Source organism: Stegodyphus dumicola, chromosome 2, assembly GCF_044657685.1.
Source record: "Stegodyphus dumicola isolate Sdum_Otavi_A_Nest chromosome 2, ASM4465768v1".
Classification (NCBI taxonomy): domain Eukaryota; kingdom Metazoa; phylum Arthropoda; class Arachnida; order Araneae; family Eresidae; genus Stegodyphus; species Stegodyphus dumicola.
The window spans coordinates 94403941-94418184 of record NC_140769.1 but is presented as its reverse complement, the minus strand read 5'-3'; the positions used below and the strand labels follow the sequence as shown (position 1 = coordinate 94418184).

General features: G+C 32.5%; 1 protein-coding gene across 6 annotated transcripts in view; it reads right to left on the bottom strand.

Moving 5' to 3' along the window:
* Positions 1-14244, bottom strand: part of LOC118201094 (lysosomal alpha-glucosidase-like) — a 184572-nt gene that overhangs the window by 105499 nt on the left and 64829 nt on the right. For all 6 annotated transcript variants that reach the window (XR_015039502.1, XM_085810921.1, XM_085810923.1 and 3 more), the window contains one exon: positions 1450-1575. Coding sequence is in view for 5 of the 6 variants with exons in the window: in XM_085810921.1 (XP_085667047.1) it covers positions 1450-1575 (126 nt within the window). In the remaining variant the exon portion in view is untranslated. The remainder of the gene's footprint in view (positions 1-1449; positions 1576-14244) is intronic.

The window sequence follows — 14244 nt, the reverse complement described above, 5'->3', positions numbered from 1 at the left end:
AGCTGAGATGTTTCTCTCTGGCGGTTGAAAGCTTTCAATTGGTCATGAGAGAGTTCTAGTAATTTCTTTGCTTCTCGAGATTTCTGGAAAGCAAAAGAGTAGAATTACGGTTATAGCTAACACAGTAGTCAATAACATTTATTCGAATTAAATATAAATTTCTAAGATTTCGAGATTACATTTAACATAATTCAATGTTAAATGTGCATGCTTATGTATTTTTCCTTTTCCAGCATAGCTTTCTATGTCTCGGGCTGCATTGCATGGGGAAATAAAACAATTTTAATTATAATTAATTTTTAACATTAGCTATCTAAATACAAAATACTTAACAGTATGCTCAACCATATTCTATTATACAAATTTTACATCAATCGGCCATTTCCTTTATGGCAAAAGGAATTTTTTACTTAAGATTTAGTGTGCATATTAATAAAGTTTTAGAACTGATCGACACTTGCTGGTGAATTATTTGTTTGCATTTTTTATGTTTATATAGTTCTGAGTACAAGGCCTCTAAGCATTTTATGTAATTAAAAGCTATTTTTTTAAATTTTATTAGCTTGATGATATGTAATAAATTTCATTAATACATAATGTCCTATTTTCTTTTTCCTCCATCAAAGAGAGACTTCAAATTTAAATATTCATTTCATTTTATAAATTTCAGGCTTCTCTCTTGTATTTTTTATTTTAATGTACACATCAGTACAATTTTAAGATCAGAAACAACATAAATTTGCATTGATAATTATTAACTACAAAATTTTGCAAGCTGTTTAAATATATGTGTTTGTGTATCTTTAAGATAAAATAAAAATAACGTTGGATAATTACAGGAGCAGTGATTTTGTTTTAATACAGTATTAAAATTTTCATTTAACATTAGAAACATTAGAATTCACAAACATTAGAAACTATCATCAATATTTTCAGGCATTTTTTTTTTTTTTTTTTAATTAATAGCACACAAGCTTAAGTGCATATCAAAAAGTACATCTATGATATACAGCATAACATCACATACTTTGCTGAGATATACACGTTTCCAGTATTGAATATTTTTCTTTGGTAGTTCTAATATTTTATGCTTTATGTGAAACAGTTTCTTACTGTCATCCCCCCATGTGAAGAACAGGTAGGTATGTTGCTAGCAGAATATAATATCTAGAAACAAAACATCAGAAGTGGCAAGAGTGGGTAGTAGGTATAATTCTGTGCAACATCTTCCACTCTGCCAAAACTTTTATAAATCTATTATGCTTTTTAATGTCTTCTAACTTTTTTTAAAATATAGCTTATTGGAATAAAAGCAACATATTCCTTGGTGCAATCTGAAGTAATTAGCCAGATTACAATACTGACCTACTGTAAAATTTACATTAATTTCAAAAATGTTTTTGCACATAAAATGTCTTTAAAAAAATTATACTTTCGGTAATAACTTACATAAGGCACATTAGCTTTTATTGTGCGATCCATAACAGCTTTGATATCTTCAACTGTTGAATAACCCCATCGTGAAATTTGAAACCCTAAAGCCCAATAAGGTGGCATAACTGGCAGTCCTATAACCTGCAGAGTGATTGAAAAGAATTTCTGTTAAAGTGCTGCCACATAATTCAATTTCTGAAACCTATAATTCTCAGATAAGGAAAAAGGGTACTATTCCGTTTTGAGGACCGTAAAAAAATTGCAGCGAAAATGTATGCGCAAAAGCGCCAAATCTAGCAAATGTGCCCATTTAACAGCGCGCCAAATCTACCACGTGCTGATTTCAGATTGCGTAAGTTTATATAGTTCTATATTTCTTAAGATGCCATTGAAATACTAGTTGAATTTTTATAAATCCTTTTTTGATATCCTATGGATTTAACAATTTGGGAATTGCCCGTGACGAAAAGTCTGCAATAGAATTTTGGGTAAAGTGCAGAATCACCTACTGCTTGACACGGTTTTAAGAATTACAAATACTCGGTATCCATGTACACATCGACCTATTTTCACTTAAAAAAAATAATAAATACCAGAATTGCACAAAAATGGCACTTCGCACACCCTTGACTTTATGTACACCGGCGTATTTTCACTCAAAAAGTAAAAGAAAATTGACAAAAATCCAATTGTTTTTAACCCTTGTAAAAAGCGGCAAACAAATAAGTGGGTGATTCTGCACTTTACCGAAAATTTTTTCAAAAAAAAGGCATCATTCATTATAGAAAATAATTTTGAACAACCAACGAGATGAAATTATGCTTTGGCGAAAACTCGGTAGCGAAATAGCAATGCAGGCATCCATTCAGTTATGTTTAGCAATTTTTATATAAATTATAATAATGATCTGAAATACAAGGTTATTTACTTTTATGCTTCCATTCAGTCGTGTTTAGTCTTTTTTATATAAACTATAATAATAAAAAAGTATTACATGAAATTAACTTTTCATCTAAATTAAAACATCAATCTTAGATAGTTATTTACTATTATACTTTCTTGCGTTAGGGTTGCCGCAATTATTTTTGGCAGCACTGTCATCAACAATACTTTGGCAATTTTTTACGGCTCTCAAAACCGATTAGTACCGGAAAAAGAATAAAGATTGCAAAAAATGTGGGAAAATTTCAAACATTGAAAAATAAAAATAGATACAAGTGCAAAATATAAGTTTATACAATATTTAAATTAATCAAGAAAATTATTTCTATTATTTAACAATAGAATAATAAGATATGATAAAGTACTTCTATAAGTTATAACAAATAATGTAACATAATATGTACTATTAATTACTAAACTACACAAGTCTTTTTAGTAAAAAAAAAAAAAAAAACTTTCTATTGTAATCAGTTAATGCATAAAAATTTGGGCAAATAGCAGTTTTTAATTTATTGACCATTTTCACATGACTATTGTAACTGCTGTTTTTATTATTCAGCAACATAAAATAAGTAAATGAGTAATTTTTCATATTAATTAGTCATAATCAATATTTGCATCATTAGTAACAAATACTAATATCCGTATTCAGCTTGTGGAATAAGCCTGCAGCTTGTGCTTAAATTTTTTAGTACTTGCCAAACTGCCAGCAAATCAGTTTCATGTAGCTGCATTTATTGAATTCTTACTCAATAATGTCCAATTTGTACTAAAACAAATCTTTTCCTACTCTATATTATTTTTAATAAAATGTATGAGTTAATGAAAATAAATTCTTCAGACTGTATTTCCAAGTAAAGAGTAAATTTATCATAGAATAAAAAAATTCTGCTTCTTACTAAACAAATTTTCAAACAGCAAAGAAAAATTCTTAATCTGCTTCCTGCACTTATATATAGATGCTATTACATTGAAAAATAAACGCAAAGTATGATGAGAGATATCTAAAGAAAATGGAAGTTTATGATGAGAGAAGTAACTTTTGTTTTACAGATAATAATGCAATAACATTTTAGCAAAATCTTTTTGGGGGGGGGGGCCAAGAAAGTGAAAGACTTGAATAAGTCTTAGAACCTCGTTTAAAAATCTCATTCAAAAAATTAATTTTAAACTGTTCTAAACTAGTTATTTTAGAGATATGGTAACCAGCAAACACAATGAACTTTAGATAAGAATATCAGCCCAGAAATCATTTCAAGGCACATATAATTTCAGTCATCTACTAAAAATATGGATGCCTTTATGTAAACATTTATCTCTACAATGAACTGGAAAGTTTTCATTAAAAATAACCAACAACACATACATATTGAAAGCATTTCTAATAGATAGCATTATTTGTGCAGCCAATGATAATAGAGGCACATAATAGTTAAATACAACAGAACTCTGATAGTTTGCACATCTTTTGGGATCAAGGACTGCACAGATTAGCAAATTTTAGACTGTATGTCATGCTGTTTGAGTTTTGTTTACACTGCCTCTCCAATTTTTATATTGTTATATTGACTGCATAACAAGTTTTAGGATTCCAGTCTGAGACGTCAATCTGAATTAGCCATACATTATTCAAAACTTTAGTCACAGTCAATAAAATTAAAAAAAAAATAGATGAGAACAGCTTTATTATTTACAAAGTATTCCACTTTCTCCCTCTCCTTTCCAAAAAAAGGGACATCAGAAAAGTTAGATTTGCAAAGCTAAAAAACACACAAAAAAATGTGTTTTTCAGTCCAATCTATAAAGAGAAACTGAACTTTTTTGTGGAAAACTGTTTTAAATAATGTTATAGAAAGTAAAAATATTTTGCTTTTTGATTTTCAATTTGGATAAAATAATAATTTTGAAATTCATAAAACATTTAATGTCCATACTTTCTGTTCATCTTCTTCATTAGGTTTGTCAAAGTAGGAAACAAGAAAAATATGCAGTGTAATAGTGATTTAAACTCTAGACCAGGTGTGGCAAACCAATGACATGCAGCACGATAATTTGGGCACACCACCGATCAAAGCAGTTTGCATTTTAATTAAAAATAACAAAGTTCACTATGAAACAATATAAAACTATACTATCAAACGTAAGTGAGCCTGCACTACGGAATGATCGAGTGTGGTCTGCAGAGCGGTCTGCGGAAAGCGCGCTCATTAGTTATTGTCTTGCCTTAGGCTGCATTCAGACGGCGACGTAAATGTCACAGAGGGATAGTCACATGGAATAAAATGCGGAAGTTCTGTTCATGCCTGCGACACAGAGTTGCACCCAGTTACAGAAGTTAAATTTGAACATGTGTGGATGTGTCTACAGCTTTCCTGTTTTGTTTTCCCATTCAGGTTTCACATGTTCGCTCTGATTGGCAATGCTAATCCCAAGTCGGCATAAAGTTGAAAACTTTAAACTTTATGCCAAGAGCCCTAAACCAGATTTTGTGACGTAGCACAGACTGGTTGCCTGCCAATGCCAGCTCGGTTTAAACCACTTATGCCCTTTACACCATCATCTGAATGCAGCTTTAGTTACACTGTAGACTACAGTTGTTAATGACGAATAGTTTGTCTACGCACATTATGTCTCGTCTTGTAACTTAAAAAGTTTATCTAGTTTACTTGTGTTATATTTATGATTTTTAACTGCTATTTAACATGGCTAGTTCAGCAAAAAAAAAAAAAAAAAAAGTGTAAGACAGTAACTGTAACAGAGAATTCCAAACTTGGTGGACTGAGAAATATGGCATGATTAGTAAAGGCGGTGTGTATCTGATGTTCTGGAAGAAAGGTATAATAATAATAATAATATTTATTCTTAGCCTGCCTCGCCTCTCATTGGGCACTACAGGTCATTTGTTATTAATTAATTACAAAGCAAATTACATTTATAAATACAATTTGATGTTGGTTTTTCCAACTTACATTGAATAGTTATATTAGTGAAAACAAGTTTGAATAGGAATTTGAATATATATATGAAAAAGTGAGTTAATTACATATTTATATAAGGCATTCTGCCTTTACATATCGTCAGGTTTTAACCTGGTATGACTTGTATGATGGTCTTGTTGTCATTGACGAAGCTGACAATCTGTCTTACTTTCTGGAGACCATAGAAATCCGTTAGGTATCCTCTGAGACCTTTACTTTGGAGTAGGGCGGTGTTGGCTGGAGATCTAAGCGACTTGGTGAGTGGGCATGAAGTGATGTAATGGACAGCATCTGCTGTGCTGGCGGGTGATCCACAACTGCACTTGACGTGTAAATGTAGAAAACTCTCTAACCTAATCTTTTGCCCTTGGCAATATCATAATAAGTGCCAAAGGGGGACGTGATCTGTAGGCTTTGCCAAAATGCATCCCATGAAGCTCTTTTTGCTTTGAAAATTATTTTCTTATATTTAGCTTGTTCGATCTTATATTTAAGATGGAAGTCTTTCCTTATTGAATCAGGAGCCCGGTGGTAACGGCGCCTTAGGGCTCATACCTTCTTTCTTTGGATGTTTAATTCTTTTGTCCACCATGGATTGCTTCTGTGGTGTTGGATTTGGCCTACTTGCAATTTCTTTGTTGCGTCGTATGTCTCCTGAATGAGGACGGTGGTGTTTTCTATTTGTTTGTCTATGTCTTTTATATTTCTTAATCTGCTGTGGCTGTTATTTTGAAATTTACTTTTTATCATGTGTCTGAATTCTAGCCAGTCCACCTGGGAGAGTTTCATTTTAAGATTTAAGTTATGCTCTTCTTCTATATTTATTATTTCGTAGGTTATATAATTATGATCACTTAGGATTGCTTCTTCTATAACTTTCCAATTTATGATTGCTAATTGATTATGTCTTTTGAGAAGTGTCAGGTCAGGCTCCTGAGAATGTTGGTGGGCTTTCCAGATCGTTTAAGATACTCACGTCCGTGGTAGCCAAGAAATCACATACCTTGAGTCCTCTTGGATCTGGGTGATTTGGGCTCCATATTGGATATTTAGAATTAAAGTCCCCGCTGATGATGATGGGGATGTCTTTTTGATTCGCTATTTGACTTTCTAATGTGCTGAGAATTGGATCTATGTCTTGTGAAGGCAGACAATAGACCGATATCATAATGAATGGGGTACTCCCCTCTATCCTAATTACACATAATGACTCGTTGCTGTACAGTTCTAATGCTGGGATTCTGCTATCTGTTGAGATAATTGCTGCTTTTGCCCTATTTTTTGCGTAATACTTCCTATAGTGTAGTGGAAAACCACATATTTGGTCGTCTTTTGTGTATGGCTCTTGAATGCATGCTATTTTTATATAACTATTTGTTTCTAAGTAGTCTCTTAAGTATGTAGTCGCACCCCTTGAGTGCTGAAGATTTATCTGAATTGCTGTGAAATTACTCATAATTTATTTTTTGCGTATACCTTTGTAATTCCTTAATGAAGCATGCGCAATGTTTACTTCTACTATTGTGGTTTGTTTCCAGTCCTGTTTCGAATTTTGTATTAACATTGTGACAGTTAATGCATCTAGGAGTTTGTCTGTTACACTCATTTTTGAAGTGCTCTTCTGATCCGCATCTTGTGCACCGAGGATGTGCTGTACAGTTTTTTGCTGAATGGTTATAGCCTAAGCATTTTGTGCATTGAGAAACTTGAATGAATTCCCTGACACTATTCCTGGTCCACTGTATATTAATTTTCTTAGTCTCCATTATAGCTTTGAAGCTGGTCGGGTCTATAGAGGCTACCCAGTTATTACCGAATCTGCCTTTCATATGAAAAAGTATTGCTATCTCAGCATTTTCTATCCCTGGATTTTGAGTTAAGATTTTCTCTTTTATTAAGTCCTTATCAAGATCTTTGTCTACGTTGTATATTACTATCCTAGGATTGACTTTAATTGGTCTTTTAGTCTCTACAATATCTTTTAACTTAGAGTTTTCTTTTATCGCATCTTCCAGAACGTCTGGGTCCTCTTTCCTGTCTACTTTTATCAGAACCCCTCCTTTTCTTACTTTTCTAACTGCTTTGACCCCGACTTTAAGACATGCTGGGTCTATGTTACTAACTACTTTTTCACGTACTTCTTCTGATGTCATGTCAGATTTGGGATAAACTATCGTGACGTATTCTTGGGTGTTCTGTGCTCTAGTCTGTGATCTGGATCTCGATCTACCTCTTTGTTCCATGCTGGCATATGTGGGCTTTGCTATGCTTGTAACGCCAGTTATATAGTCTTCTATCCATTTTGTATTCCCTAACTGTCCTTCTAAGTTTGCCATCTGCATGTTCTTTTTAGTAATTATAGTAAGAACTTTAACAAAGTGCTCCTTTATCTTTTTTGTTACCTTTTTGTGTATGTCTGCGGAATTTAAGATTCCGTCTAACTCCGTCAAGTAACCTAACCTTTCTTGGACACTAAAATGATCTTCGTCGAACGTAGACCCTCCTTCTACCTGCGTCTCTGTCTCTAATTCTGTGATATCCTGCTCTTTGTGGAGCTACATCTGATGACAAGTCTTTTTTTCGGCTGTCTCTCCTTTTAGACTTACTTGACAGACCTCCTCTATCTTTGCTTTTATGTCTTATAGACTGCCCTTCGCTGTCCTGGCTTTGATGCCTTTTTTGCTCCGTGTTTCGTGTTTTAGGCATACTCACTTTGTATCTGCACTGCGCAAGTAACCTTGTATAAATTATATGAATAGTTAAAAATAAACAAAGTTTTGAATAATTGCTGAAGTTAGCATGCAATTAAAAAGTTTTATTAAATGGCAACTATTATTTAAATTTCAAAGAATTAGTAAATCAACCTTTTAACAGATTCAGAGGAACAATGGTATATTGCAATATAACTGTCTTATATAAAATTATAAGTTGAAATAATATGAAATCAGGCAGATGAAGAATAATTAAAATAATACAGGAGTATTAAAAATTAATAACTGACATACGTTTTGATTACAAATATTAAATACAACAAGTAAGTATAGGAAAATATTGAGAATACTAGATACAAATGTAATGTGTAAGCAACTTATCCTAATCCTTCAGGGTCTTTTCAAATGTTGTATAAGCAGGGTGTCTCAGTCCAACACTTCGAAAAAACGGTGGGAAAAATCAATATTACATCAAAGTAGGAAAATTAGTCCAAATAAGAGAGAAATTAAAGTTTCAGGAGCTAAAATGTTGAATCCAATATGAAATCTAATTCACTGTTGTTGATGAATTAAACGTTTTCGGCAAAGTCTGGAAATTCCTGATAAAATCCAAAATAATTGTCAGATCCCTTGGAAAATGGTACCAAAATGCTCCTCTCAAGAAGGGCTCTTGAAAAATCCAAAATATTCTAAATTACTTGAATATTTCCGCAGATAAGAAAATCTTATTGAGAGCAATAAAAATAGCCAGCCAACAGTTCAAGTTCCAACATAACTGTGGAAGAAAGGTATATATGGTCACTTTACTTAACCTGTTCCGCCAAACTGAGTTAATGGCACTACAGGGTTAGGAAGTCATCCTAGTCATTGCTAGCAATCTGACGGTTAGGCCGCCTTTCTACATTTTACTTTAATCTGTAGTTTATTGGATATAATTATTTTCATTCACTTGCTTCATTATCTCTAAGATGCCCTTGTTGCAGTAATAGTCTGTGAACAGTCTATTCACAGGATATGTGATATAGTCGGAAGGAAAGAACTGCTATCGAAGGTGCTCTGTCAGAGGGCAGGAGAGCAGGTAATGAAGTGCGTCCGCGTCTTCCCCGCGAAAACCGCAAGAACAGTTGACGTCCCGTCTGAGGAATCGTCTGTAATACGCTGGGGTGGAAGAAAGGTATGTAGAACATTGTCTGTAAAACGACATATTGAAACAAATCACAAAGATGTTTGTCAAATGTGTGAACCGAGCAAAAGGAATTAATTGCAAGTGCAATAAAAGACAGAAATAAACAGTTGATGTCTTTGGTTAAATATGTTGGCAAAAATTGGCATACGAGCACCGCAAGTTACTCGGCTGCAAATGTCATTGCTTGGCATAATAAACCTTTTCAAGAGAGAGAGTTTTTAAAGGAAGCCTCGTTAGCAATTTTTGCCAATATATTTTTTGATGATTTTGATAATAAAGATAAAATAATTCAGTGCATCAAAGATACTCCTTTATCTAGAAACACAGTTAAAGAAAGAATCTTAAAACTGCTCATAAATGTAACAGAACAACAAACAATGCCATTATCTCAGCTTCTTTCATATCACCATGCCTTGATGAAAGTACTGATGTCACTAAATCTGCACATTTAGGGGTTTTTGCTTGATATTTCATAAGAAACGTCATTAAGAAAGAATTAATTGCGATAGTATCATTGCTAAGAACTACAAAGGGCTCAGATATTTGTACAGCTATTAAAAATTTGCTTGCTTAGAAAGAAATTGATTTGAAAAAAAAAAAAAAAAATGTTTCATTAACAACTGATGGTCCTCCAAGTATGGGGGGGGGGGAAAGGTTTTATTAGTTTATTTCAAACAGATGTAGATATTCGATTCTTGAATTCCACTGCATCATTCACCAACAAGTCTTATGTGCTAAGGTTTAACATCTCTTGATAACGTACTGGCATTAGTCACAAAAATAGTCAACCCCATATCATCTCAGGCTTTACATAAATGAAAGTTGGAGCTTTGTTGGATGAAGTTAACTCAGTGTATAATGGCTTATTGATGTATAATAATTATAATAATGTTAGCTGGTTGAGCTGTGGGAACTGCTTGGAAGAAATCAGACTGTTTCTGCAAAATGAGGGGGAAACTGATCAATACCCACAGTTGTTGGATGTTATGCGGCTTTCAAAATGTTTCTTACAAATATATGCCAACATTTCAATGAACTGAACATTAAGTTTCAAGGCACAAATAAAACAAATATCATCATGATGGATGTCAATCGCATCTTTGAGGCTAAACTGCATGTTTTCAGGAACAGTATTATTACAAAAAAAACTTAAGATTTAGATGTACATGAGAAACAAGACGGAGAAAAAGTTATTGAAGAATTTATTTCCATAATTGATTCTTCAATCAAGGAATTTTGAGCGAGATTTTTCTCAGTTCAAAGAATTATCAAAAACATTCAAGTTTATTGTGATTTATTAAGCGATTTCATTTGATAAATTGAACTTGTTGCAATTCGATTGATTTCCAGTCTAGTTCAACATGGATTGAAAAATTTATATAAACAAGGAACAAGGAATTTAAACAAGGAAAAAGTTGGAATTGATTTAAACAGAAAGATTAACAAGCAATACAAGTAAAAATGCCAATAACGAAATTTTGGCAACATAGAATTCGATTCCAGACACATTTAACTGCTTGAAGAACCTGACTCATGCTATTTTAACCATATTTTTATCTACTTATGCCTGTGAGTCATTACTTTCAGAGATGAATAATATTAAAACTCACTTAGAAACCATTTGGCAGATGATTCCAGTTCAGCATACATTCTGCTAAAAGTAGCATCTTACAGTCCTAACATAAGTTATTCGTCATCTAATATGCAACAACAGAAGTCACACTAATGTTACTTTAATTTGAACTACACATATAACTGTATTTTTGTTAGTAAATAAAAGAGTTTTGAGTTGTTAGTATTTAGTTTTATTATTTTCCCAATAATCGCTAAGTCAAAATTATTTGACAGCACGTCTATGGCCTCATTAAACATTTCTTTAGAAAAAATGGCATGTTGATCCACAAAGGTTTGCCACCCCCTGCTCTAGACCTTTTCACTGCTAGTCAGATGTGCTTCCAATGAAGGCACAGGATAAGAAAGAAGAAAATTCCTTATTCCTCCCCACTTAAAGAGTAAGTGCAGAGACCAAATCAACAAACGGTGGTCTTAAATTATCCTCCACAACATCTTAGTTTGAAAGCCACTTGCAGAGACATTTAGAATTAAGTCACAGAAACATGGAGAATCAGCATACCCTCACTGGGATTCAAATTCTGGAACTTATGACAATTGGCTGCATGAGCTTCCAATACACAGTGAAGGTCATAATAAGGAGGAAGAAAATACTTTATATATTTATTGAAAAACCAGTTTTAAATTTTATGTCGTTTCCTCAAAGTTATCTTTTTCAAATACATCTATATTTTGTAAATATAAATATAGGTACATGAAAATAACACAATTTTAATATTGTCATTATTGAGGGAAAAAATAATGGAGAGAAAAAAAGGATGAATAACTTAGAAAATTTTTGAAAAAATAAAGAACTTTTTATGAAAACAATAATAAAAACTTAAAGTACAACGAATTGTATATCCACCAGTGAAACTGCTTTCAAAGGAATTTTTATACCATTAAATGAGAGAAGAAGATGAATACATATAAAAATGACATATATAAAAATTCCAGAAATACGGTTTTCCCTAAATTCATTCTTTACAGTTCTTCCATTAAATTCTTCACATATAAATGGTAGAATTGAATTCTTTGATTTATTGAAAGCAACATATTCTTTAATTCTCTTTTCTTTTCCATATATTTTATTTTTAATGCCAGCAAAAACATTTATGTGTTATTTTTAAGAATCAGTCTTTATTTGGTGCCAATGAAAGGAAACTTGCTTGTTGCATGGAATGTAAACAAACCAACTATGAAGTACATTTAAATGAGAACTCAATACCTGAAAAGTTGTAAACAAATAATATTTTACACGTGCTAAAAATATAAACTTAAAATTAATTTTAAAAAACAGCACAATATCTAAACAAAAGTACAGATTTACATAAATGAAAAATTTTCAGAGATTCATGACTAATGTCTATGATCAAAAGATTTTTACCATAACCTTTTCAGTACATAGTATTCGCGTAAGTGCAGAAAATGCTAAATGCTTCAACAGTAATATAAAACTGCTTCTTCAATCAAAATTTTAATTAGTATGCTTCTGTTAAAAAGTTTGTTTGCACATACATGTAAAAAAAAATTTGCTGTTAAATTTACTACAGGGTTGCCACTCAAACAGGAGAATGAAATTCCCTGACTTTTCCAGGTTTTCCAGGTATGTTTCGAGAAAATTCCAGTCTATTCGCGTAATGTACGTTGGCTGTGCTAAGATGTAAATTAATTATGGTATTACTTGTACTGTGTAGCAAATTCACTTAATTATTCAATAAATCCCAGAGGACATTTATTCTTAATTATTCTTGGTACACTTTGTTTGATAATTTTGTTTACTTAAGAAACTTAATAAAATCTAAGATATATACATTGGATAACAATTGTACGTTTTATTTAATTATTACTCATGATCATCACCAGTTCAACATGAGGCTAATCCGGTTCTTATCAATCACAACGCAATGCTAAAAGTTAGGTTAGATTTTAGGTAAATTTAATTTGTGTGAGGTGTCTTCTTAAAAGGCACCTTAACACTTGAAAACACAAATATAATTATAATAGGAGTTGTTTTCTCCACTGAAGATTGAGATTAGAATCTCCCCAATCTGGAATAAAATAAGGCTTTTTTTGCAGACATTCTGCAGCTAAATGAAAGAAATAATCTATTTAATTATATTTTTTTGTTAAATTTCAGGATTATGCCAGAGAAAATTTCCTGAAATTTGGAAATATTATTTACTAATGATAAATAAATTTAGAGGGAAGAAGCAACATTAAATGATATGAATAACATAAAAATAAAGATAAATACTTAAAAATTGAATTAGAATAATTAACGATATTTTAGCGAATATATTACATGGTTAGCCTAGATGACTGATTACTATTTACTATTTTTTTATTTTACTGCAAAATGACAAGGTATTTATTAAAAAGAAAAGAAAAAAAAAAAAAAAAAAAAGATTTTGCGGTAAAATCCTAGTATACGGTACGGCCTTCGTATGATTTTGAAAATTGCCGCCAAGAACAAAATGACTCATTTACTGCTCATCATCATGTCGCCAAATCCCGCTGTACCATACATGGAGATTATTCTAACCAAAGAATGTCTATGTAAAGAAGAAAAGGTTCCATACACGTAAATGCTATTACGCGGCTAGAAAGCGGAGGGAAAATTTGCCAAGGGATTTGGCGACGGAACCTGGCACAGAATTTCCCTCTCCGCGATGTGTACAGGAAATTGAGAAACACGTGTTAAGAAGAAACATTCTTTGACAAAAAAGAAAACTACGAAAATCCGTTTTTAAATTATTGCAAAAAATCCAAGAAGAAACGTTTTATCAAAGAACGTTTTTTCTTAGATTTTTCGCAATAATTTTAAAAACGGATTTTTGTAGGTTTCCCCCCCCCCTCAAAATAACTAAATCCATGAATTAATTTACTTGCGCCCAAAAATATTTTCTTTTCCTTTAGAGTTTAAAGAAATTTTAAACGATATTCATTTTATGAACTCTTGATAACGTGACCTTCGAACTTCAACACCGGTTTTGAGCTTTGGCGACAGATATATCGCCCATGCACAGCTGTTTCCCTCTATGACGGAACGGAGCCACGTCTGTTGCAGAGAGGTTTTCTTTCTTTACAATACATATTTTTTGATTCTAACCTTCATGGTACCGTATACTAGGATTAAACCCATTTTGTTGTATACGAGAACAGGTACTTTCTTTAGTTCATGCACTGCACATGCGATTCTCGAGGCTACTGGAAACCAAAAGTTGCCGGAAACTTGATTTGCCTTTCTAAAAGACAATCAAATTGGAGCTGCGAAAATTGGCTCTATGCCAGCTGCCCGAATGACACTCACGTGATAAACAATTCGCCAAAAAAGTGATCTCTTCCGACGTCGGCGCAAAACTCGCCTTTTTTGGCGTGA